Source organism: Mercenaria mercenaria, chromosome 3, assembly GCF_021730395.1.
Source record: "Mercenaria mercenaria strain notata chromosome 3, MADL_Memer_1, whole genome shotgun sequence".
NCBI classification, from domain to species: Eukaryota; Metazoa; Mollusca; class Bivalvia; order Venerida; family Veneridae; genus Mercenaria; species Mercenaria mercenaria.
This window is the reverse complement of record NC_069363.1, coordinates 5,274,462-5,300,045: the sequence shown is the minus strand read 5'-3', so window position 1 is coordinate 5,300,045 and position 25,584 is coordinate 5,274,462. Positions and strand designations below refer to the sequence as shown.

Here is a 25,584-nt window from a genome sequence, read left to right as displayed (position 1 = left end):
GATGATTGAAGAATTAACGAGCATTTTTATGCTATTGTCTCTCGTCGTCGTTTGGGGGTGGGAGAGGGGAGATGTTGATTGTCGCAGCTTATGTACTGAATCTATTTGTTGAGATGATAAATCGTTGAACGTCAGTGAATAGGGAAATATTATGTTGATAAGATAGATGTTCATCACCATACAGTAGATTGTTAAGAGTTAAAGCGCATTGGAGATTGGAAAATATGTCAGTTCGAAGATTTTGGTATTTTCGACAATGGAGCAGATAATGGTCGACAGTTTCTATCTCACCACAATCACATCTAGCGGTGTTTGTGATTCCTCGGCGGTTGAGGTCATAGTTAAGGGAGCTACAACCTAGACGTAATCGAGCATGAAGAATTTGGCCTTTTCTGGATCCAGCATTAAATAAAGGATTTGATTTGGGTAGGTTTTTATTCAGATTTGATTTGAAGTCATTGACTGAAGGAGATGATTTGATATGTTGAGGAAGTAAGTTCCAGTCGTTTATTGTCTTAGGAAGAAAGGAAGATTTGTATGAATGTGACTGGCAGAGGATATTTCTGATGTTTCTTTGATTAAATCTAGTATTGATATTATGTTGGTTTTCAGGAATTAGTGAAGACAGGTAGGCGGGTGATAGACCATTGACCATTTTATAGAACAAAACAAGGCGATGTTTTTTTCGTCGTTCTGTCAGAGGTTCCCAACCGAGATCGAATAAGAGTTTCTGGATGTTACAGAGTTTAGTGGCACCGGTGACTATACGTGCAGCCTCGTTCTGGACGGCCTCGATTTCATTCTTAAGAGCTTCTGTACTGTTGTCCCAAACAACATCAGAATATTCCAGGATTGGACGAATAAATGAAAAGTACATTCGTTCGAGACTTTGTCGATTTAATAGAAATTTAAGGGATCTCATTATTCCAATTCGTTGCCAAGCTTTTTTCAAAGTAATAGATATATGTGAGGACCATTTTAGATCCGAGGAAAAGGTGAGACCGAGATGTTTGTGTTCAGTCACTTCAGTGATTGGTATATTGTTCATATATAATTGAGGATGATTGGGTTTGTAGAGTTTTCTTGAAAAGATCATGGATTCTGTTTTTGATGGGTTGAATGTCACAAGCCATGCTTTGGACCAAGAGTGTATAGTTTCAAGATCAGTGTTCAGAGTGGTACTGGCTAAAGCTGGATCATCTACGATGATATAAAGACTAGTATCATCTGCAAAAAGACGAATTTTAGAACCGATGTTTGAAACAATGTCGTTAATGTATGTTAGGAATAACAAAGGTCCTAGAATAGATCCTTGCGGGACACCAGCGTTGATTGTCGACCAAGAGGAAAATGCATTTGCGTACACAACTCGCTGCTTACGCGTGGAAAGGTATGAGGTTATCCAGTCAAGAAGTAAGCCCTTAATACCTAGAGAGGATAGCTTATGAAGAAGTCCGCGATGCCACACCCTGTCGAAGGCCTTTGAAACGTCACAGAACACGGCTCGAACTTCTTTGCCGTTATCGAGAGCATTGCAGATGTCGTTATGAAGATATACCAGTTGGTTCACTGTAGAGTCACCTTTGATAAAGCCTGATTGAAGAGAAGTAAGAAGATTGTTTGAGTGAGATAGTTGTAGAGATATTTGTGAATACACCGTTCCATAAGTTTGCCTATGCAGCTTAGAAGGGAGATTGGTCGATAGTTCGAAGGTTTTGAGGGATCTGATTTTTTAAAAACTGGAGTAACGTTTGCTAGTTTCCAGGACGAGGGGAAGAAGGAATGCGACAATAACTTATTGAAAAACTTGGAAAGAGGTTCAGAAAGTTCTGCCTTACCTTCTCGAAGAAGTTTAGGGCTGATGAGATCAGGACCACATGCTTTAGATGGATCAATGAGGGATATAGCATCAGAGACGTCTGTTGGTGTAATAAGAATATTCGTTAGGGTAGCTGTAGTAGAGGATGGGCATGGTGGCAAAATTTCATTAGTGTCATCTATGGTGGATTGTGAGCAAAAGAAATGGTTAAGGAGTTCTGTCTTTTCTTGGTCTGTAGATGCTTGTGTATTTGGTCTTGTAGCGTTGGAATTGTCTGAGCTGTTGTTTTATTTGTTAGTTTTTTAGCAGTTTTGAACCAAAGTTTCGCTGTTATTGTGTTTGAATTTACTTGTTCAATGAGTTTATTTTGGTAGTTTTGTTTTGATATTCGTATTAGTTTTGTAACCTCGTTACGTATTGTTTTAAACATTGTCCAAGCTTGTTCAGTGTTAAGTCGTTTTGCTGTTTTGTGTAACTTCTTGCGCTTCCTTATAGCCTTTCTTATCGTGTTATTTAGCCAAGGAATGTCGTTTGGTCTTATTGTGACTGTTTTATTTGGAATTGATTGTTGTGCTGCAGTTAATATTGCGTGTGTGATGTCTTCAGTGGCTTTGTTAAGGTCAGTGTTTTCTATTATGGTGTCCCAGGTAGTATTATGCAGTATTGTTTTGTATTGATCATAGTTACCTTTGTCGTACAACCATACTTTTCTTTTGAATGTAGTATTTATAGGTTTGTCTAGTTTAAGAACAGCAACAATAGGGCAGTGAAATCGAATCATGTCAGGAATGAATGGATCGGCAACAAAGCTTGTTAGTACATGATTATTATTTTTAACAAAAATGAGATCAATAAGGGAGGATGAGTTTTCTGTGAAATGTGTTGGTGATGAAATTAATTGTTCTGCCTGGTAAGAGGAAATTAGATTTGATATCTTGTTTGTCTGAGTGTTTAGGATGTTGATGTTAAAGTCACCAGCAACTAGGATATTATCACAAGGTTGGTTAAAAGCTTGGTCTATGGACTGTTCAAGAAGAAGCCATTGCTGATTATTTGAATCCGGAGGACGATAGATGCCTCCTACAAGAATGACACGATGTCTGAAATTTATTTCAAGCCAGAGAGCCTCTATTCCAGCAACAGAAAGGTCGTCACGATGTTTGGCGAGAAGGCCATCTAAATTGCAGTTGGTTATAAAGCTTGTCTACATGCAAGATTCTTATCAGCGTGCGTTTCTATAGTAACGCTTACCACAGTTCAACATTAAAAAATCTTCTCGCTTTGCTTAGTCATCACAAGAATGTGTAAGGCTTAATGCATATGCAGCGAGAATATTTTCTGTTTGGTTATAATTATGTTTCATTTTAAAACTATCCATCTGTTCACAAGTTCTTTCTTAATTATAACGGAAAAGAATATGTTACAAAACTCTGTTGGGATGTAACATACAAAACCAAGCGGTAGTTACCGGTGAAAGTAGCAAGTTTCGGATTAAAACGACACAATTATCTCTTTAAAAAGTTTACATAAACATGCGCATGCATGGTGTATTATGTCTCTCAAAGATGTGTTAAAAAGCTATGTTTTTGTCTTAAAGGAATCTGGTAGAGATGATCTGCAAATTCGGATGAACATAATACACATGGGCAAACAATTTTCGAACACTTTTTCTTATCTCATCAGTGTATTTAAAATGAAAAACATACACATATTTCAAAAGATATTTTGAAGGTATTTGCAAGGTAACAATTGTTGCGTTACAACAGTAGTGCACAATAATGCAACACAACGCCTCCAGATTTATAAAAAAAGTTAGTAATCACATGTATAAATAAAAAGTAAAAATAGAATGATTCAGTAAGTTCTAGACGGTATTTAGATTTAAAAACACACAAATGGTTTGATGTAATAAGGCGCTCTAAACAGTTAGTGGCACCAAGAAAATTAACTCTAAAAAGAGGAAATTCCATCTTACAAATAAATTATGAATTTGAATTATTCTGCTTTATGTTTTATTTTTATATTTAACATATATAGATCTAGCTAGAACTGTAATTGTTTTTGTTTGAAATTTTGATTTTCTTGTAAAGGTATGTCCCTTAAACGTCCATATCTGTTTTGATAACAGTTATCGCGAGAGTTATGGTCCATGTAAGTCAGTCTTTTTGAGAACAGTTAAAGTATATAAATCTAAGATTTCCTCAAAGTTTTTCTAAATGTTATATATAATCTTCAGTAAATGTTTTCTGTGCAATCTGTTGCCGTTTGGTGGATAGATGAAGGTTGACACATGGCTTTAGGAAGTGATACATTTGTATATTTATTTGTAAATAGCACATAATTATCTAAGGCACTCACTGGTTGTTAAGAAATGTCTAAAATTCATGCGATCTTAAAAAGGGAGGGAATAGCAATAACAAAATAACAATCAGTCTAGGTGTATGTATGTTTTTTGTTTTTTGTTTGTTTTTTGGGGGGGGGGGGGGTTGTTGTTGTTTTTTCACGATATCAAAACAAATCATTGAAATATATGTTCCCATGTAATCCGTTTAGTACGAATAATACAAAATGTCATCTCCTAATGGTAATCAAGATATCAAATTTCTTCATACAATAAATAAGTCATTTATGCCCTCTCATAGGAAAATCTTGCTTTATCGTCTTGTCTCGAACTTTGCAATTTTTGCGTTCTGTAACTTGGTTTTCTGGTAGATCTAGGTGCATTAGTCGGTGGTGTAGGAGAAAACGAGGCCCGCCTCGCTTTAGGTGTATGGTTCTTTGACGAAATTTGTGTTGCTTTATTGTCCGTTTCTGCGTTTGCAAATGGTCCTTTATGGGGATCAGCTTTTGATGACTTTATTGGAGGCAACACTGGCCGCGTAATCGCTCTTTTTTCAGGTGCTCTTTTCAGGTCCTTCTGCTGGTTTGCTGATTTTACGCTTGTAAGAAGTGTTTTAGTTTTGTGTAGATTGGCTGGTTTTATGTTTGGAAGAGGTGTTTTATTTCCAAATGACGAAGACGATCTTGGTACATTATCGGCATTCTTTGCTGCCACAGACACATTTTTCAATGGTGGGAGATCGGGCTTCCTAGCTTTTTCGCCAGATGGCTTACATCCGACGTTTGTGATGACACTTATATTACTGTATTTCTTATTTGCTGTTTCTGTCTTCGTGTCATTTCTAGAAGAAGACTTGTCCATTTTTGTAACAGAATGTACAGTGTTTCCCGGTTTATTCACCGTGGCATTTAACGGTCGATTTTGTAATCCAGTGTCAATCTTTGATTTTATTTCTGTCTTCTTGCAATTTTTTGGAGCATTTTCGTGTTTCTTTACGGAACGTTTGCTAAGCTTACCATCTGTCCTACGAATTGTATTCCCCTTAAACTCTCGACATTGTTCTGAAACAACACTGCAGCTTTTGATATAATCATATCTTTCTACGTCCGTTCGGTCAGATCTTTCAATCTCTGGATGGAAATAACCAAAGCTTGATGTGACATTTCTCTTGTCATCTGATATACAAGCATCTCTTTTATAATTTTCATCCTGAGTCATCATTAAGGAACTACCTTCAGATGCTTTAAGTATTTCACAGTCTCTAGCAGCGCGCCCATAAGGCCGCACAAGTGGTTTGGGTATTCTAGATTTTCTCTCGCGAACAACAGGCAGTCTTACAAATTCAGCAGCAGACATTTGCCTTACCGGTACTTCCGATCCGCAACAGTCAGTTGATGTTCTTTCGCCTTTAACTGCACATACTGGCGCATCGCCCTCTCCAATGTTTTCATCAGTGAGTTTTACACTGAAAGGCTTTGGGACGTATACGTCTGTGGTTCCTTGCTGTTGACTTCCTTCATTATCAAATACCTCAACAGAATCATTTCTTTCACCGGTATCCCCATCTGCAGACAGTTTCTCATTTTCACCAGAAGGAAAGTTTTGCTGCTCATTAACCCACTTTAATAATCTGCCATTTTCAGTTATATTATCGTTCCGATGTGTCCCAATATCTGGAGAAACATTCCCCATGTCTGCAATATCAATTTCTAATCCAGTACGAATTATATTTTGTGAGTTCAGTGGTGGAGACTTAGACACACTAGCTATTGGAAGAGAAACATCACTATCAACTCCTTGAGCAAACGTTCCCTTTCTAACATACGTAATACCATTGCCCATCAGTAACATTCTCAAACTATTAAATTCTTCTATTTTCTTTTGAGTTTCTGCTTCCGCTTCCTCATTTTTGACTTTCACGTGTTCCACTGCACATTCCGTTTCTTTTGTGTCTTGCTTTAACCCCTGTAATCCTAAACACCGTCTTTCTTTTATTTCATTTATTTTATCATACAGTTCACGAAATTCCTCTTTCAAGTCTGCATTCTCTTCTAACAAAATATCTGAACTGATCTCTTGCTCTATATGTTGAACTCTGATTCGTGACGCTTCGTCTTTGTAGTTACTGTGGGCTTTAATTGCATCAGCAAATGCTCCAGTTGTTTTCTCTATCTCAGCATGTTCTGAATGGATTGATTCCATCACCTCATCCATCTCTCTGTAAGAAAATGATGTACATTAATAAATAAGTCAATACTGTTTCACAATGCTGTAGAAATTAAAAATGTATGGAACTCTTGAAATTGTTGATGCGATTAATCTGACATCAAACACAGAGATTCACAAAATTTATCAGTTCATCAGACCAAGTTAAATTTTGAAGTATGAATCTTTGTCTTAATGTATAACAGTAGAATGTCGATTTACGTCATTGACCAGTCTAAACCGAAAAAAAAACACAGAAAATATAACAAAATGATTGGTACCTCAATTGCTCATTTATCTCATTTTCTCGTGTCTCGATCATTTTTTCAAATTCTTCTTTCTCTTTCAAGTGCGCTTCGTATACCCTTTTCAGCTCCAGCATTTCTTGGGAATCTGAAGGACAATGAGTAATGAATGTGTAGCATGAATTATTAAGAGAACAGAGACGGAGCTGTATACGCAAGACAAGCACTACGGAATCATGGAAAAATAACTTCACAGCTTTCTTATGTTACAAAAGAGTATACTATATTAGGAAACAAGGAAAATAAAGTCAGCTGGTTATATTGAAGTACTTAGAGTTAACTGATTAGAAACTTGATAACTAACCTTTAGATGCTCTGCTTTCCTTGACAGTAGTTGTATTAGATATAGGAACTTTAGATGGCTTCTTGGGTTTGCTTTGTTTTGCTTTTGTACTTTTCTTTTTCGATTGTTTGGCTGTTGTATCCTGATCTACTGCGAACTGTTGCTTCTCACTTGGCTTCATCTTGATTAGCTGTTCTTTCCGCCTATTTTCTTTCTGTTTGATATCATTTTCCACTTGGGTGTTCTCTTTAGGGCAATTGCGTTCCGGACTTGTGTTTATACCACAAGGGTCTTTTTTCTCGAGCGTTCTCTCCATGCCCGCTGCCTTACTTGCGGCGACCGTGTCGACATCGTCATCGGTAACGAATGTTTCTGAAGTGGCTATCAAATCAAAGAAAATAAATTACAAAGGCAACGTATCAACGAAATGCTACATTTTAAATATTTAAGTTTATGCTAAATATATGATTAAATGTATTGATGGTAAATATATGTTTTGGAATACCTCATTTTGATCTTTCGGACCTTTTATTTAGGTAAAATAACTGTAGTTCTGTTAAACGGCTTCATTTATTCAATTTATGATTAGAATATACACCTCAAAATGTATGTTATTCTCAAAATCTATTGTCTCATAATATTTTCAAAAAGTCTTAAAGATTTTCGAGTTATCGAATTTCAAATGCACTAAAAAGACAGTGGCGCAATATTAAGTCATGCATATCCAAGGCGTCTTTTGTATGACCAATGCACCAAGAGGCAGGTGCCTCTGGGGTCTTCCTCCGACATCAAAGCTAGAAAGTCGCCATATGACCTAAAGTGTGTCGGCGCGACGTTAAACCCAACAAACAACACAAACACACTTTTGTATTACTTGTTATATAAAGTACAATGCCGACAACTTTCCTATAAAGAATCTTGACATGTAAAAAAAGCTTTGTGAACTTTTTATTATAGTTTGCATTACCTTTCGTAGGTGAAACAGGGTAGTTGCTTCCACTGTTGTCGTTCGACGTTGGAATCTCAGAAAGAAGTTTTTTCTCTAACATCATGATATCTTTCTGTTGATCTTCTGGATGTCTCTCTTTTTGTGTAGGGGTTTCTTCTGGCTTCTGCCAGTTGACTGGAGAATAGGAGAAGCAATGCCTGCTGTATGGTACAGGTGAATAGATCCTCCGTAATTGTACTGAAGTATGCTCCATATAAAGAGTGTACATATCCACAGTATCATTGACTGGGGTCACAACGTCTGTCATAGGTTCAGATTTATGATCGGTTGCAGACGCCGGCATGTCACGCTTGATGAACGGAAGTGGGGCGTACACTCTAGAATTCATCGATCTTGGACTGATACGAATGCTTCGAACTGGAGTCCCGTTATCATCTGCAATAATGAAATTGATTTTCAATGCAAGGCAAGCAACCTTTAGGGAAAATATGTTGTAGGCTCAACGATAATATGATGAATAAACTATACATATCATTTTTAAAAAAAAAAAAAAGATTCTCAAAATAAAGTCGACTGCTAATCTTTAATGGTTCATTGGAACAAGCTATTCTTATGAATACCTAAGGTTTCCAACTTATATGCGTACCTTTTTGAACGCTAGGATCAGCGTCTATTTTCTCTTTCAATACAGGAGTCTCTTTTTCGCATGCTGGGTCAGGGGTATGGTGATCAGCAACAGATATGTCACGTGATGATTTGATCACATGATCTTCTGTTGATGGCCTTTCTGTGATGTCGTCTGATGACGAGGTCATATCTGCATCACTAAGTGGTTTACGGCGTGTCATAACGCTGGAAATAGAAATATAATGCTCACCTCACGTATGAAGACTGGTGTTAGTTCAAGCTCTCTATAAAAATGGGAAATATGCTGAGTCTACTCTCTGATCAACATTATCTGTAATGAGTTTAAAATTTCAGTTTTGATTTTGCCGTTTGTTCATGGGCTGTTACCAAACTTTCAAGCAATTTTAGTTCACATCAAAGCAATGTTTTCATGTTACAATGAAAACATAAACTGAGCAAATTAATCAGGTCCTTGTTTTTTTCTCAAATTCTACTTCAAAACACGTTAAAGAAAGAAAAATGATCAAATAGGAAAAACTATTCCCATATCGATATCTTACTTAAATATATCATTCAAAAACATATTTTTTGTGTTTCATCTGTTTCTGATGTCTTGTCTTTTCTTATCTAAAGCATTTCTCTCGTTTTAAAAATATTTGAAACTTCTCATGTATTTAGAACTTTCAGTTCCGTGTTATTCTTTCTAGCGTTTGCATAATCAAGACGACAGTGAAATGCGAGGACTTCTGACCGGCAACCAAGCCATAAAGCGGTCAGTTATGCAAACATACACTTATTTGAAAGGCTTACCAATAAATAGTTAAAACTATGACTTAGTGTTCGAGGAACCGAGGTTCAATATGTTAACTATTGACCGAACCGACAGACCATTCATAAAGCGGGGAAGTATGTCGCGGTACAGGACTTGAATATTTAAACGGGGAGAAAATGTGTGAGTGGTCTGGTAGCACCGGAACGGTATTCCGAGGCCCCGGGTTCGAGTCCCGGTCTGGCTGCACTTTTTTCTCACCCTGTGACAAAAGTCTCGAGAGATTACAAGTAAAACTATATGAAAGTGTGCAGACTACATGTTTGGTCGCGCCATTTTAAACAATTACACGCACCGCTCACCAAAGTTACTGCTAAAACTAAGTGACAAATCTTTCGATTTAAGGACATAAAGAGCTACAGCCTGTTTCTTTCTTTTTTTATTTCAACACACCTCTTCATAGTCTATGACTTATATCGTCGCAAGAATGTGCCCTCAATTCAATGTTGTGACATAACTACTATATCTTTATTCGACTCTTAATCTTTTGAATAGACGAATAGACAAATATGTTTTGGTGAAACATTTTTATCTTCAGTTCTAATCTTCGTGAAACGGGTCCAAGGATATAAAGGAATTAAACACTGGTCAAAATAATCAGACAGTTTTAAAGAAGGCGTTTTTAAAACCTATGAATTTATTTTAATTCACACCCATTATACCTTTTTTAGAAATTATTATTTAATTAATATGAATCATCAAAAAAAAAAGACAATTACAAAATTTTATTTTAATTTATGGGTTTAAATGTTTCATTTATTTGTTTGTGTTTTACATTTTTAATTTCTTATGACTGGACTGTACACAAATTACATATTTGAAGAAATAGCGATCAACAGTAAATACCGAAATTATTTTAAATCTAGAAGCTGTAGTTTTAAACGTTTGAAAAGAATATCTAAAACATTACTTCGATATGAATATCCCAAACAAAACAACATTTGCATGTACTAAACAATGTATCTACTTACCATTGCTTTGTTAGCTTGATGTATCATTTAGATATTTCTTAGCTGGTAATAGGTTTTAAAATATGCGTGCTCGTCCGACTAGCTGGACATAACAAACATAACTGACGTCGTGTATCCAAGACCACATTACGTCACCGACGTTACGTTTCTACGTCAAAACGTCAGCGTCATTACATCTTATTGCTAAGTTAAAAAGATGGCATTTAAATGGGCCATATGTAGTCTTCGACGACCGAGTCAGTCTGGAATGGTTTTCCGGATCTCTCACTAGTTATTTACAATCCTTCATGTTTTTGTCTCACTGTTGATTATTTGTTTACCTGTTTAACACAAATTACAATTTTACATTAATGGGAATGGGATTCGCTGCAGTCCCTTAAGGTATTCCTTTCCTACGTAAATGTCGGATAGATTAAAAGCCCCTAAAATATGTCCCTTTAATAAAAAATGACTGAAAGATTCAAAATTCAGTTTTTGCCTGCTTAATCACCTAATGATAATTAACAATCTTTAATGTTTCATAGCGATGGCTGTTACAGTAGTTAAGAAATGTGGACCAAAACAAGATGTTTAAGTAAACAATTTTAAGAATATTTCTCTGTCTAAAGGTGCGGATTGAAATATCTGTTTAGGCGGTAACGAGACATAATGCGGAAACAACTACCAGAGAGCCGTGTATATTTTCATCCACACATACAACCAGTGAGAGATTCTTCTTTCTTGTATGCAGTATTCTTCAACTGATAGAAGAAATTAAATAAACGAATGTTTTTTTTCTATTAAGCAAAATTTGTTATAGTAACCTATGAATTTACGCATTCGTTCATACATTACAACACGAGTCATTTTATATCCAGGGTGTAAGACAGTTCTTCCAGCATCGGCTAAAACATGGAAAATCCTTCACGGCATGCAAAATTCATTTTTCTTGGTACAAAAAGCGGCTCTAATTCTGACAATATACACGCAGGGGTTAAGATTCTTCACCAAACTTTGTAAAATCCGCTTAGTGGTTTATAAGAAGTTTTAATAGACGGTACCAATTGAACCAGAATGAAATGGAATGAAAATACCAGATATATCACGTGCTGAATTAGGTGAAAATAAAATAATCCGCACCAATTTTTCATTTTGCAATGATTTTGCTCTCTCGCCAGAAATTTCGAAAACAACCTTTTATCAAACTTTTAATCGAAAGCATGATCATTTAAAATAATATACTTAAAGAAAAAAAGCGTACATGTTTCGTTCGGGAGCATACTATTGAAATATTTCTTGTTGGGTTTATTAACAACGACGCAAAAATAGGTCATATTCCTGGAAGACCCTGTCCGGGCATTATTTCATCACGGGCGAGCACCTGGGTAGAATCACCGACCTATAAGCCAGCTGGATGGCTTCTTCACGTGAAGAATTCTACGCCCCAAGAGAAGCTCGAACGCAACGCTGAAATATGCGCACGAATACAAAGAGAGTTCGTAAATTTTAGAACATCTCGGCTAAACCACTATAGTTATCTTTCAAAAATGAGATAAGTATTTATAACCAAAGACAAGTCCGGCTATGTGTAACAGTATGACGAATGTTGTATATTTTATATAGCTAAATCTGAATCTCGTTCTTCGAGGGAGCAAACCCAGGGCCTTAAAAAGTTTCTGTCTGAATGTTTTACCACCTGATCGAGTCTCTAGATCCCTTTGCAATGCCCCTCAGACGCTGGCATTTTCTGTTTGGATATTGCCGTCTTTTATTACCACCACCATTTTTAGCAAAGTTAATACCAACGTCTTTCGCTAATGAACAGATAAAAGTAATCTGCCTATTGAGGGCCCAGACTTTCTTCAACTATCGAGTGGAAATTGAATCTTAGTCACGATGACCTTAGTCCTCAACCGATCAACCACTGATCAGAAACCCTCTGAAACCTACAATGAGCGACCTTTGACCTACTGAGCTGTCATCTATTGACTACTAGTAAGCATCCAACATTTGAAGCCTGGATCATTTTGAATGATCTTAATCTATGACCTAGAGACATCAACCACTGACCCTATACAAATCAATGGTAGGTCTACAAATTCTCAGGTTATTGAACGTAAACTATTTTCAGGCTTAAGGTTGCAGTGACCTTGATATTAAGATCACCAAACTGTAAGGTCATCTATAAGCCACTGATAATCATCCTATGAAGTATGATGTCACAGATCAAAACGCTCTGAAACTGCTGTCATCCTCTTGATCATGGTTATTGACCAAAGAAAACGTAATCTTTTTTTTTCATCAACTGACCACTGTAGGCCTAAGCATTCTACATGTGTTCATGGACAGGATTCTGACATCAAGGTCACAATGACCTTGATATATTAACCAATGTAAGGTTAGTTTTAAAACAATATGTATCATTTACTGACCATAGAGACTCATCCTATGTTGTTTGATATATATTTAAGGCTAAAGCAGTCCCTTTAAAGACACTAAATCACATTCTTTCTTAAAATTTTCATAAACAAATTCCAAATACCTTGTAAACAAAGAGGAAAATGAGTGATAACATTTATAAATTTTAATTTCATATCATTTCAATCCTTGTATAACAAAGAAAAGCTAATTAGGAGGCAAGCATCATCTTCGTTTCGATTTCGGAGCTTTCTCTACACCTTTCAAGTATTTTCTAGGTATCTTGTATGAACCTGGAAAAAAAAGAAAAACTGAAATTAATACATGAGGTGATAAAACTTAGACTGGAAACCAGTCTCAAATGACTGATTTTTAGCTACATTTTTAATTGACCAATGGCAAGGTTGCTTTCCTAGACTGGTCTTAAGAAAGTTGCAATGTAAAGACCCGGGGTCAAGTTATTCTAAACTTTAACCGGCTGTTAAAGTAACCAACAGTTTTTTATACAAAATATGAATCTTGGTGGGAAACACTAGTATGTTTTGAAATTGCCATTTAGTAAGTAAATACCAAATATGCATCTACCTAAGTAATTTCAAGTTCTGAGCTTTTGGAAACTATAAACAAAATATTTCCTTTTTCAAAAAGTTTACTTCCAAATATAAGTAACTACTTGAATCTTTAGAAAGTTTACAAATTTAAATCAACTGGCTTTCCTATTTCAAGTAACATTTTCTTTTTTCAAAGAAAGGCAACATGTTCACCTGTTAAAAGCAACCTGGTAAGGCCATATTCAAGCAACTTGTCACAATGTTTAGATCAAGGTCACCTTATCCCTACAAGGTAGCATGTGAAAATAAAATGTTACATTTTTCCTTTACTATCATATATCACGACTTTAAACATACCTAAGTTCATTAGAACTTACCTGTTAAAAGTTCAGCCACAAAGTGAATTTGATTTCCTTGTACAACAACCTGTGGCCCCTTATTTTTCTGCTGGGAAGGGACCACTGAAGCACTACATGCTACTTTCACCTGTACTGTATGGGCAAATGTCTTTTCATCTATACCAAACAAGTCCAGGTTTTCCACAATAGTCGCCTGTAATATAATATCAGTGAAAATAACTTAAAGTGTTAACTGATGTTTGTTTATTTTTAACTCATATTAGAACAATTTTATTTTGGCAAGTTTCCAGCTTCTGTTTTGGTTGAGGAAGAATCATGCCACTACAAGGCACAGGCTGGAACTTTGGGTAGAACTACCGACCAAGCGTAAGGCATAATGGCTTCATCATATGAAAGCATTCTACTTTCCATATGGGTTTTACAAAACTAAGAGTTAATAGGCAAGTGAATATAACCAACCAGTTGAGGCCCCTTTTGGAAATAAATGAAAATATACCACATGTAAGAGAAGTTAAAGTAAGTTCAAAATTTATCATGAAATGTAACTGGTGCAATTTCAGAAGTTAAACTTTACAATGGAACTTCAAATAATGAAGGATTACTGTGCTGTTGGATTCTTTACTACCACCAACAAGTTTACCTCAAAAGAATAACCACTGCATATTTAACAAAATCCCATCTCTGCAAGCTTATTCATAAACAAACTTCAGTAACAATTTTCAGAGCTATTTTTATATGTATCTCTGATGAAAAGCTAAATCAATTCAAAACAAGTTGTATTAAAAACAAAGAGAAGTTTGACCTGTAAAAGCCGGATAAGATTTTTCTATTTTTAGGTCTGGTGGCCATTTTGTGCAGTGAAGCGGAACCTGCCAGCGACATGCACAACTAGGATTGGTACTGATCACTCCTGTGAAGTTTCATTGAAGTCCAGCCAGCAGTCTGACCTGTGAAAGCCGGACCAGATTTTTCTATTTTAAGCTCTGGCAGCCATTTTGTGCAGCGAAGCCGAATGTGCCAGAGATATGCACAACTAGGCTTGGTACTGATCACTCCTGTGATGTTTCGCGGAAATCCAGCCAACAGTTTGACCTGTGAAAGCTGGACAAGATTTTTTTATTTTAAGCTCTGGCTGCCATTTTGTGCAGCGAAGCCGAACGTGCCAGTGATATGCACAACTAAGCTTGGTACTGATCACTACTGTGATGTTTCGCGGAAATCCAGCCAGCAGTTTGACCTGTGAAAGCTGGACAAGATTATTCTATTTTTAGCTCTTGCGGCCATTTTTTGCAACGAAGTTGAACATGTCGGCGATATGCAAAACTAGGCTTGGTACTGATCACTCCGGTGAAGTTTCATTGAAATCCACCAGCAGTTTGACCTGTGAAAGCTGTGCAAGATTTTTCTTATTTTAGCTCTTGCCGCCATTTTGTGCAGAAAAGTGGAATGGGCCTGCGATATGCACAACTAGGCTTAGTACTGATCACTCCTGTTGATGTATGGACACCCATATGATTTGGTATTAGGTAGTCATTCCATTGTTCAATATGCACAACTAGGCTTGGTACTGATCACTCCTGTTGATGTTCAGACACCCATATGACTTGGTATTAGGTGATCATTCCATTGTTTGACCACTTAAGGGACAAAGACTTAAGTGGTTATGGAATGAATACAAAGGATTTTTATTGTCCTAGGCCACACCTCCTACCACCTAAGGTATCAATCGTTTGCTTGGACAGACAGACCGACAAGGCAAAAACGATATGTCTTCCAATTATAAACGATATACATGTATATAAATGTTACCTTTTTATTCGAAGCTCTCTGGACAACATCTATTTTTATTGGTTCTACATTGCCCTTCCTGATCACAGGTGGTTGGCCTTCGAACAACATTTCATAGACAGGTGACATCTTATTCAATAACCTATAAATTCAAACCAGTAAACCTGTTTATGCGTTACCAATACATTCATTAACATTTCAAGTACATTGTATGAAACTTCTGTGCATAACTTTAAAATTTTAACACTTCAACTGCAGTGACTTTGCTCATAATGTACCAATATTCATCAACTTTTGCAAAGATCATAAAAGATTTAACATCTACATTGGGAGGTATATGGATTGTTCAAGAAGTAATGTCAGTGCATCCATTGTGCATTACTTCATGGTCTTTATTACAGAAAGATGAATAACATTTACATAGGTGAATATCTTATTCTAGGGTTGTTTCATTTTCAGTATGCTTAACTTCAAAATTCACCCCTTACAACATTTTGCCAGACTCAAAAATAGTATTTCTTTCATACAAAAAAACCAACCACCATAGACAATCACCAATTGACATCAACATAGCAAGACCTAAAAATATGAAATTATATCTGGACAGAAATTTTTGTGGATTTCTTTTCATATTCTTATGGCCCTGTGACATTATTTTTGGACTAACCCTCGTACAAACCTCTATCATTTTTTTTATAGTTTATCTTAGTACTAGTAACTAGGTATTTTACAATCTAAATGTTGCAAAAGTACCTGAAAACCACATAAGTTTTGTCAAGGATTACATTAGAATGCTACAGAGGATCAGACATTTCTTTTTTCAAGTGATGAATACCTACATACCACTGAGTTTCATTGTGCACATTAATAAAACTGAAACTAAGCTATGAACATACCCTGAGAAAATCTCATTTTCAAAATGGATCTATCTCTCTCTGCTTTAACAAAGCCACAACTTAACTATGAATATACCTTGAGTAAATTTCATCCTAAATGAACTATAAATATATCTTGTGTAACTTCATCCCATTTCACGGTGAACTTTAACAAAGCCACAACTAAACTATGAATACACCTCGTGTGAACTTCATCTCATTTCAAAGTGGACTTTAACAAGCCCACAACTAAACTATGAATACACCTCGTGTAAACTTCATCCCATTTCAAGGTGAACTTTAACAAAGCCACAACTAAACTATGAATACACCTCGTGTAAACTTCATCTCATTTCAAGGTGAACTTTAACAAAGCCACAACTAAACTATGAATACACCTCGTGTAAACTTCATCTCATTTCAAAGTGGACTTTAACAAGCCCACAACTAAACTATGAATACACCACGTGTAAACTTCATCCCATTTCAAGGTGAACTTTAACAAGGCCACAACTAAACTATGAATATACCTCATGTAAACTTCATCCCATTTCAAGGTGAACTTTAACAAAGCCACAATTAAACTATGAATACACCTCGTGTAAACTTCATCTCATTTCAAAGTGGACTTTAACAAGCCCACAACTAAACTATGAATACACCTCCTGTAAACTTCATCCCATTTCAAGGTGGACTTTAACAAGGCACAACTAAACTATGAAGACACCTCGTGTAAACTTCATCCCATTTCAAGGTGGACTTTAACAAGCCCACAACCAAACTATGAATACACCTCGTGTAAACTTCATCCCATTTCAAGGTGGACATTAACAAGGCCACAACTAAACAATTAATATACCTTGTGTAAACTTCATCCCATTTCAAGGTAGACTTTAACAACTCTACAACTAAACTATGAATATACCTTGAGTAAACATCATCCCATTTCAAGGTAGATCTATCTCCCTCTGCTTTAACAAGTAACATCTCTGCAAGAATTGGGTCTAACATTACTTCACTGAAAAAAAAAATTGTGTATTAATGTTACTGTAAAACAATTAATTAGAAGAAAGGGATTCATAATTAGAAGAAATGGATTCATAAAACAACTATGGTTTTGAGAAAGAAAACAAATTCTGACACTGACAAGTGAAATAAAGTGGCACAAAAAGTTTTGCTGTATGTGTAACCATGTTTGTATATTTGTCTATGCAGCATGCATTAAACAGCATCTGAGCAAAAAAACATGATTAGAACTGAAATGACTTACACTGAAAACTGGAACATACTACAAAATATACAGAAGTCAAGGGTAAACATGGTCTGTTTCTTGTTCAGTCCATGTGTGACCTTGACCTTAGAGCTAAGGGTCTGCGTCTTGTGCATGACATGTCACCTTATTATGTTTAACATTTATGCCAAATTATTTCAAAATCCCTTTATGGATGGCAGAGTTATGGACCGGACACAAAACAGAACCTGCTAACCTTTGACCTCTAAGTGTGACCTTGACCTTGGAGCTAGGGGTCTGGGTCTTGCACATGACATGTCACCTTATTATGTTTAACATTTATGCCAAATTATTTCAAAATCCCTTCATGGATGGCAGAGTTATGGACAGGACACGAAACAGAACCTGTTAACCTTTGACCTCTAAGTGTGACCTTGACCTTGGAGCTAGGGGTCTGGGTCTTGCACATGACATGTCATCTTATTATGGTGAACATTTATGCCAAGTTATTTCAAAATCCCTTCATGGATGGCAGAGTTACAGCCCGGTAGAGAATTTACATGGACGGATGGAAGGACAGACAGACAGTGCGATTTTGTTAAGCCCACCTTTGGTTTGCATATATAAAAACCTACAGTTGTTTTCATATCGATTTTTTTTTGGCCAATTATAAAAAAGTTATCATATAAGTATTTATAGTAACAATAAAGGGAAATTAATCCTTAAAAAAAATCTATATAATATAAGTCCACAAGAAACTCTTTACCAGGTAGAGATAGGTCAAAATACACCTAACAAGAGGGCCATAATGGCCCTGTATTGCTCACCTCAGTAGCACTGCTCAAAATGATATGACCAAGTTTTGACATAGAGCACATAGGCCCACACATTAAATATCATCAGGATAAACATTTTCTTGTAACAGTCCCTTTTGACCTAGTCAGGGCCAATTTCCATACCAATTTTGAGGGTCCTAGGCTCAAATGCTGCATTTTTGTACTAACATGACTATTCCTTACCCTGGAAGACTTAAATAACATTTAAAACCAATCTCATTAGATGCTGCTGAGATCTATTCGTTTACATAAAATAAAGGGAGGTAATTTGTCATAAATTCAGTCAAAAATTATCTACCCTGATTGTCCGAGTCCATCTAATGGCACAAATGACATTTCAAATCAGTATCTTCATTGGTTACTGAGATACACCCATTTTAATTTGATACAAAGGGAGGCAATTTGACTTAAAATCAGTCCATAGCTATCTACCCTGATTGTGTCAGTCCAACTAAAGACAAGAGGACCATGATGGTCCTGAATCGCTCACCTGTTCCCACATGACCCAGTTTTGAGTATGACGTCGTTTTTTCTATTATTTGACATAGTGACCTAGTTTTTGAGCTCATGTGACCCAGTTTTGAATCTGATCAAGATATCATCAACATAAAAATTCTGACCAATTTTCATGAAGATCCATTGAAAAATATGGCCTCTAGAGAGGTCACAAGGTTTTTCTATTTTTAGACCTACTGACCTAGTTTTTGACCGCACGTGACCCAGTTTCGAACCTGACCTAGATATCATCAAGGTAAACATTCTGACCAATTTTCATAAAGACCCCATGAAAAATGTGACCTCTAAAGTGGTCACAAGGTTTTTCTATTATTTGACCTACTGACCTAGTTTTTGACGGCACGTAACCCAGTTTCAAACTTGACCTAGATATCATCAAGGTGAACATTCTGACCAATTTTCATGAAGATCTTGTGAAATATATGGCCTCTAGAGAGGTCACAAGGTTTTTCTATTTTTAGACCTACTGACCTAGTTTTTGACCGCACATGACCAAGTTTCGAACTTGACCTAGATATCATCAAGATGAACATTCTGACCAATTTTCATAAAGACCCCATGAAAAATGTGACCTCTAGAGTGGTCACAAGGTTTTTCTATTATTTGACCTACTGACCTAGTTTTTGGTGGCACGTAACCCAGTTTCGAACTTGACCTAGATATCATCAAGGTGAACATTCTGACCAATTTTCATGAAGATCTTGTGAAATATATGGCCTCTAGAGAGGTCACAAGGTTTTTCTATTTTTAGACCTACTGACCTAGTTTTTGACCGCACGTGACCCAGTTTCGAACTTGACCTAGATATTATCAAGGTGAACATTCTGACCAATTTTCATGAAGACCCCATGAAAAATGTGACCTCTAGAGTGGTCACAAGCAAAAGTTTATGCACAGACGCACGCACGCACGCACGGACGGACGACGGACGCTGCACGATCACAAAAGCTCACCGTGTCACTTTGTGACAGGTGAGCTAACAATAATGAAATTTCAAATGAGTTCTATAAATATTTACCAAGATAAATCCATTTTTATTAAAATCAGAAGAGGTAATCATGCATTGGTATATGCATGTAGAAGATACAGAGTTCAAGCCTTTGCAACTATATATTAGTAAAGTATTCATATCGATAAATGTTATATCAAGAGTTATCTAATATGACTATTTCTTACCATGGAAGACAAAAATAACGTTTCAAACCAATCTCATTAGAAGCTGCTAAGGTGTATTCATTTAGATAAAAAATAAAGGGAGGTAATTTGTCATAAATTCAGTCATTATGTATCTTCACTGATTGTCCAAGTCCATCTGTTGACATAAATGAAATTTCAGATCAGTATCTTCATTAGTTACAGAAATATACCCATTTTAATTTGAAATGAAGGGAGGTAATTTGACAAAAAAATATGTCCATAGTTATCGACCCTGATTGTCTCAGTCCAACTAATGACAATAATGAAATTTCAAAAAAGTCCTATAAGAACTTACTGGTATAAATCCATTTGATTACAATCAGGGGAGGTAATCAGATATAAAATAACTCTGGAACCTAAGATTGGATCTGTCATGGAATCCAAGCTTTATTGTCGTTGAAGATATTTTAGAAGTTTGTATCAAATCAAACCATAAATGATATCTCTATATGTCTGCAAAAGCCAAAATAGCAATTTTGGACCTTTAAGGGGCCATAACTCTGGAACCCATGAGATAATCTGGCCAGTTCAATAAAGGAATCAAGACCTTGTGGTGATACATGTTGTGTGCAAGTTTGGTTAAAATCAAATCATAAATGAAGCTGCTATTGTGCAGACAAGGTCAAACTAGTTAATTTTGGCCCTTTCAGGGGCAATAACCCTGGAACCCATAAAGAGATCTGGCCAGTTCAAGAAAGGAACCGAGATCTTATGGTGACACAACTTTTGTGCAAGTTTGATTAAATTCAAATCATAAATGAAGCTGCTATTGTGCATACAAGGTCAAAATAGCTAATTCTGGCCCTTTCAGGGGCCATTACTCTGGAATCCATAAAGGAATCTGGCCAGTTCAAGAAAGGAACCATGACCTTATGGTGATACAAGTTGTGTGCAAGTTTGATTAAAATCGAATCATACATAAAGCTGCTATTGTGCAGACAAGTTCAAAATAGCTAATTTTGGCCCTTTCAGGGGCCATAACTCTGGAACCCATAATTGGATCTGGCCACTTCAAGAAAGGAACCGTGATCTTCTGGTGATACAAGTTGTGTGCAAGTTTGGTTAAAATAAAATCATAAATGAAACCTCTATCGTGCAGACACAAAATTGTTGATGGACGCACGGACTGACGACAGAAGATGGAAGAAGGGTGATCACAAAAGCTCACCTTGTCACTATGTGACAGGATAGGGTCATAAATGTGGCCTCTAGGTTGTTAACAAGCTCTTCCTTTGATTTGACCTGATGACCTAGTTTTTGACCCAACATGACCCAGTTTGGATCCAGGCCTAGAGATCATCATGATAATCATTCTGTGCAAGTTTGTATAAAATCAAAGCATAAATGAAACCTCTATATGACTGGAAGTGCCAAAATAGAAAATTTTGCCACATTCAAGGGCAGTAACTCTAGAATACATAATGGAATCTAGCCAGTTTTCGTAAGGAATTGAGATCTTATTGTAACTTAAGTTGTGTGTAAAGATGATTAAAATCAAACATAAAATGTCACTTCTATCATGTTCACAAGGTAAAAATTACCAAATTTTGGCTCTTTCAGGGGTCAATCAGGGGCTGTAACTCCAGAACCTATGATTGGATCTGACAGATTCATCATGGAATCCAAGATTTATTGTTGTTGAAGATATTTTGCAAGTTTGTATCAAATCAAACTGTAAATGAAGTCTCTATATGACTGCAAAAGGCAAAATAGCAAATTTTAGCCCCTTAAGGGGCCATAACTCTGGAACCCGTGACAGAATCTGGCCAGTTCAAGAAAGGGACCAAGAAACCAAGATGGGATCTGGCAAGTTTTCAAAATGAACCAAGATACTATTCCAATACAAGTTGTGTGCAAGTTTGATTAAAGTTGATTACAAAATGTCGTCTCTATCATGTTCACAAGCCAAAAATAGCAAATTTTGGCCCTTTAAGGGGCCATAACTCTGCAACCCATGAAGGGATCTAGCCAGTTTTCGAAAGGAACCGAAATATTATGCCAATACAAGTTGTGTGCAAGTTTTATTAAAGCTGATTGCAAAATGTGGTCTCTATCATGTTCACAAGCCAAAAATGGTAAATTTTGGCCCTTTAAGGGATCATAACTCTAGAACCCATGATGGGATCTGGCCAGTTTTCGAAAGGAACCGAGATATTATGCCCATACAAGTTGTGTGCAAGTTTAATAAAAATCAAATACAAAATGTCGTCTCTATCGTGTTCAAAAGGAAATTGTGAACAGACGGACAGACAACGGATGGATGCACAGTGATCACCAAAGTTCACCCTGTCACTACGTGACAGGTGAGCTAATAAAATCTGAAGAAGAACTTACTTTTTAGATTCTTCTTTTTGTAAACTATTACTTTTTACATATTCTGTAATAATTTTCCTAATATCTGCAGGCTTTAAGGCACTTCCCTTACTGAAAAATATAATACAAGTTGGTTAGAATAGTCAAAACTGTCCTACTTCAGTAAGTAAAGTTCAGTTCACAGTTCCGTTAGCAAGGTTAACTAGAAGATGCTTTTGCAAAAAAGCACATGTCTCCCCCAATGCCAAGTGGTATAGGCAAGAAGTCAGTAGGGGTCAGGAGCGAAAGTCAAAGAGACACTGATGGTTGACTGCAATAGGGATCATCTACTTGGCATGTCCAGTCATCCCGCTAAGTTTCAACACTCTTGGCCTAGTGGTTCTTAAGTCACTGTTCAGGCTCCTGTGACCTTGACCGTTGATCAAGTGACCCCAAAATAAATAGGGGTCATCTTTCATCTACTCTGCATGTCCAATCATCCTATTAAGTTTCAACATTCTGGGTCAAGTGGTTCTCTAGTTATTGATCGGAAATGGTTTTCAATGTTCAGGCCCCTGTGACCTTGACCTTTGACAGAGTGACCCCAAAAACAATAGGAGTCATCTACTCCAGCAGCCCTGCAACCCTATCAAGTTTGAAGGTTCTAGGTCAAATGGTTCTTCAGTTATTGCTCGGAAATGAAGTGTGACATACGGACGGACGGACGGGCGGGCGGACGGAAGGACGGACGGACGGACAGGGCAAAAACAATATATCTCCCCCTGAGGGGGGGAGACATAATTAAAGTTCCGTTAGCAAGGTTAATTAAACAGTTCTGTTAGCAAGGTTAATTAAAGTTCTTCAAGATTTAAACAAGCTTAGTACAAATATATAAAGAACACAAAATCTTTCTGAAGTCTGAATTTATTTAAACATTCATAAATTTGAGTTCATGTTCATTTACAAAAATAAATTGCATCACAGGAACTTGTCAAATAAAAGAAAACTGTCCACAGCACATTTACTTTACGACTTTATTCTAAAACTAAACCTTCTAGTGAAAGACTGTCTTACCTATATCCTCGCGGTTTGAAGAAAGGCAGTGTATTAGCAGTGACAGCAAACATTTCTGTGATGTTTGGAGGACTGTACTCATTTTCTGATTTTGTCTCCTCCACAATAACAACATCAGGAACTTCAAGGCCTCGTAAACTAAACAATAAAATTGTATTTAACAAACTTAACAACTTGACATGTCATCTCATTATGGGAAACACTTGCTACAAATGTAAGTAATATTGATATCCATTGATGGATTTCAAAGTTATAAATAAATGGAATGAGAGATAGAAAAGCACAATCCTTAGTCCCTGAAACTGAAGGGACAAATAATTTAAGACCAAATTATATCAGAAATCATAGCCTTACTTGGAATCAAAATGGCAATTGTTCACTGGCAATCATAAAACAAGAGGATCATGATGACACTGGATCGCTCACCTGAGTAATATGAGCTACATGTTTCAAATGTCAAACTGATGATAAAATATTCAGAAAGTCAGTAGGTCACATTCATGGTCAATGAAATTCAGTTTTACGATTGGTGTGCAAAACTGTGTATGTCATCAAAATTTCAAGGCTGTATCTTAAAAAACAAGAAAGTAGGTCAGTAGGTCAAGGTCAGTCAAGTGACATCACCAGGTAATTATAATTAAACAGTCTTGAAAATAGGATCAGATGACTTTTTAAGTATTTTTCCTATATAACTCACATAATAACTAAGTGACCCCAGGGCAGGGCCTCTTTTAACCCCAGGGACATATTTTGAATAGTTTTGGTAGAGGACTACTAGACAATGCATCCTACCAAATATCAAAAGCCTAGGTCGTATGGTTTCAGACAAGAAGATTTTTTAAAGCTTTTTCCTATATAAGTCTTTATAAAATTTGGGACCCCCAGGGCAGGGCCTCTTTTCACCCAAGTGGTACAATTTGAACAATTTTGGTTGAGGACCATAAGACAATGCTACAAACAAAATATCAAAGGTCTAAGTGTTGTGGTTTCAGACAAGAAGATTTTTAAACTTTTTTTTCCTATATAAGTCTATGTAAAACTTGGGACCCCCGGGGCGGGGCCATATTTGACCCTAGGGGGATAATTTGAACAATCTTGGTAGAGGACCGCTAGATGATGCTACATACCAAATATCAAAGCCCTAGGCCATGTGGTTTTGTACATGAAGATTTTCAAAGTTTTCCCTATATAAGTCTATATAAACCATGTGACCCCCGGGGCGGGGCAATATTTGACCCTGGGGGGATAATTGAACGATCTTGGTGGAGGACCACTAGATTATGCTACACACCAAATATCAAAGCCCTAGGCCATATGGTTTGGTGCAAGAAGATTTTCAATGTTTTCCCTATATAAGTCTATATAAACCATGTGACCCTCGGGGCGGGACCATATTTGACCCTAGGAGGATAATTTGAACAATTTTGGTAGAGGGCCACTAGATGATGCTACACACCAGATATCAAAGCCCTAGGCCCTGTGGTTTTGGACAAGAAGATTTTTAAAGTTTTTCCTTTCGGTTGCCATGGCAACCAGAGTTCTGCATGGAATTCAATTCTTTGAACAATTTTGAAAGGGGGCCATCCAAGGATCATTCCTGTGAAGTTTGGTGTAATTATGCCCAATGGTTTTCAAAAAGAAATTTTTTTTAGAAATTGTTGACGGACATACGACGCACGACTGACGACGCACTACAGATTACGGACATCAAGTGGTCAAAATAGCTCACCTTGTCATTTTGTGACAGGTGATCTAAAAATTGAAATAAAAGCTTCTTGCAGTTAAAAAGATTTGGCCATTTCTGTCAAAAAAGTCTTCTAACAGTTCATGAGATTTGTCAAATTTTGTGAGAAAAAACATCTTGAGTTCATGAGGTTTTTCTATTTGTATGAAAAAAGTTCTTAAAGTTCATGAGAATTTTCTACTTCTGTGAAAAAAAGTTCTTACAGTTCATAAGGTCATGTCTATTTTTGTAAAATAAAAGGTTCTTACAGTTCATGAGATTTATCTATTTCTGTGATGCTATCTACACCTTTGGACAACTCCTTCACCTTGACAATTCCAGTCTTTGCTTGCTTTTGCAAGAACTTTGAAAGCTGAAATAAAATTTCTAAACAAATTCATACTTTGAGAAGAAAA

At 36.5% G+C, this 25,584-nt stretch overlaps 2 protein-coding genes across 3 annotated transcripts in view; both read right to left on the bottom strand.

Annotated features, from left to right (window-relative positions):
• Nucleotides 1-3,590: 3,590 nt before the first annotated feature.
• On the bottom strand, nt 3,591-10,546 carry LOC123523685 (uncharacterized). Its single transcript, XM_045301335.2, has 6 exons — nt 10,330-10,546; nt 8,549-8,754; nt 7,921-8,337; nt 6,975-7,334; nt 6,647-6,758; nt 3,591-6,378 (listed from the first exon to the last, which is right to left on the bottom strand). Exons 2-6 carry the CDS (start codon nt 8,748-8,750, stop codon nt 4,446-4,448), a joined length of 3,024 nt encoding a protein of 1,007 aa, XP_045157270.2. The 5' UTR covers nt 8,751-8,754; nt 10,330-10,546; the 3' UTR covers nt 3,591-4,445.
• A 2,331-nt stretch (nt 10,547-12,877) lies between these two features.
• The window catches only part of LOC123525543 (eukaryotic translation initiation factor 2D-like), a 35,573-nt gene continuing 22,866 nt past the window's right edge, over nt 12,878-25,584 (bottom strand). For both annotated transcript variants that reach the window (XM_045304669.2, XM_045304668.2), the window contains 7 exons: nt 25,438-25,541; nt 23,446-23,583; nt 22,414-22,503; nt 17,225-17,317; nt 15,446-15,566; nt 13,655-13,829; nt 12,878-13,019 (listed from right to left, as the gene is read on the bottom strand). In XM_045304669.2, coding sequence (XP_045160604.2) covers nt 12,952-13,019; nt 13,655-13,829; nt 15,446-15,566; nt 17,225-17,317; nt 22,414-22,503; nt 23,446-23,583; nt 25,438-25,541 — 789 coding nt within the window. In that variant the 3' untranslated portion in view covers nt 12,878-12,951. The remainder of the gene's footprint in view (nt 13,020-13,654; nt 13,830-15,445; nt 15,567-17,224; nt 17,318-22,413; nt 22,504-23,445; nt 23,584-25,437; nt 25,542-25,584) is intronic.

Coding starts and splice junctions, on each gene's coding strand:
- LOC123523685 (XM_045301335.2), bottom strand. CDS start 8,750: ATGACACGCCGTAAACCACTTAGTGATGCAGATATGACCTCGTCATCA. Junction 7,335..7,920: donor CCCTGTTTCACCTACGAAAG/GTAATGCAAACT, acceptor TTGATTTGATAG/CCACTTCAGAAACATTCGTT. Junction 6,759..6,974: donor GGAAAGCAGAGCATCTAAAG/GTTAGTTATCAA, acceptor ATTGTCCTTCAG/ATTCCCAAGAAATGCTGGAG.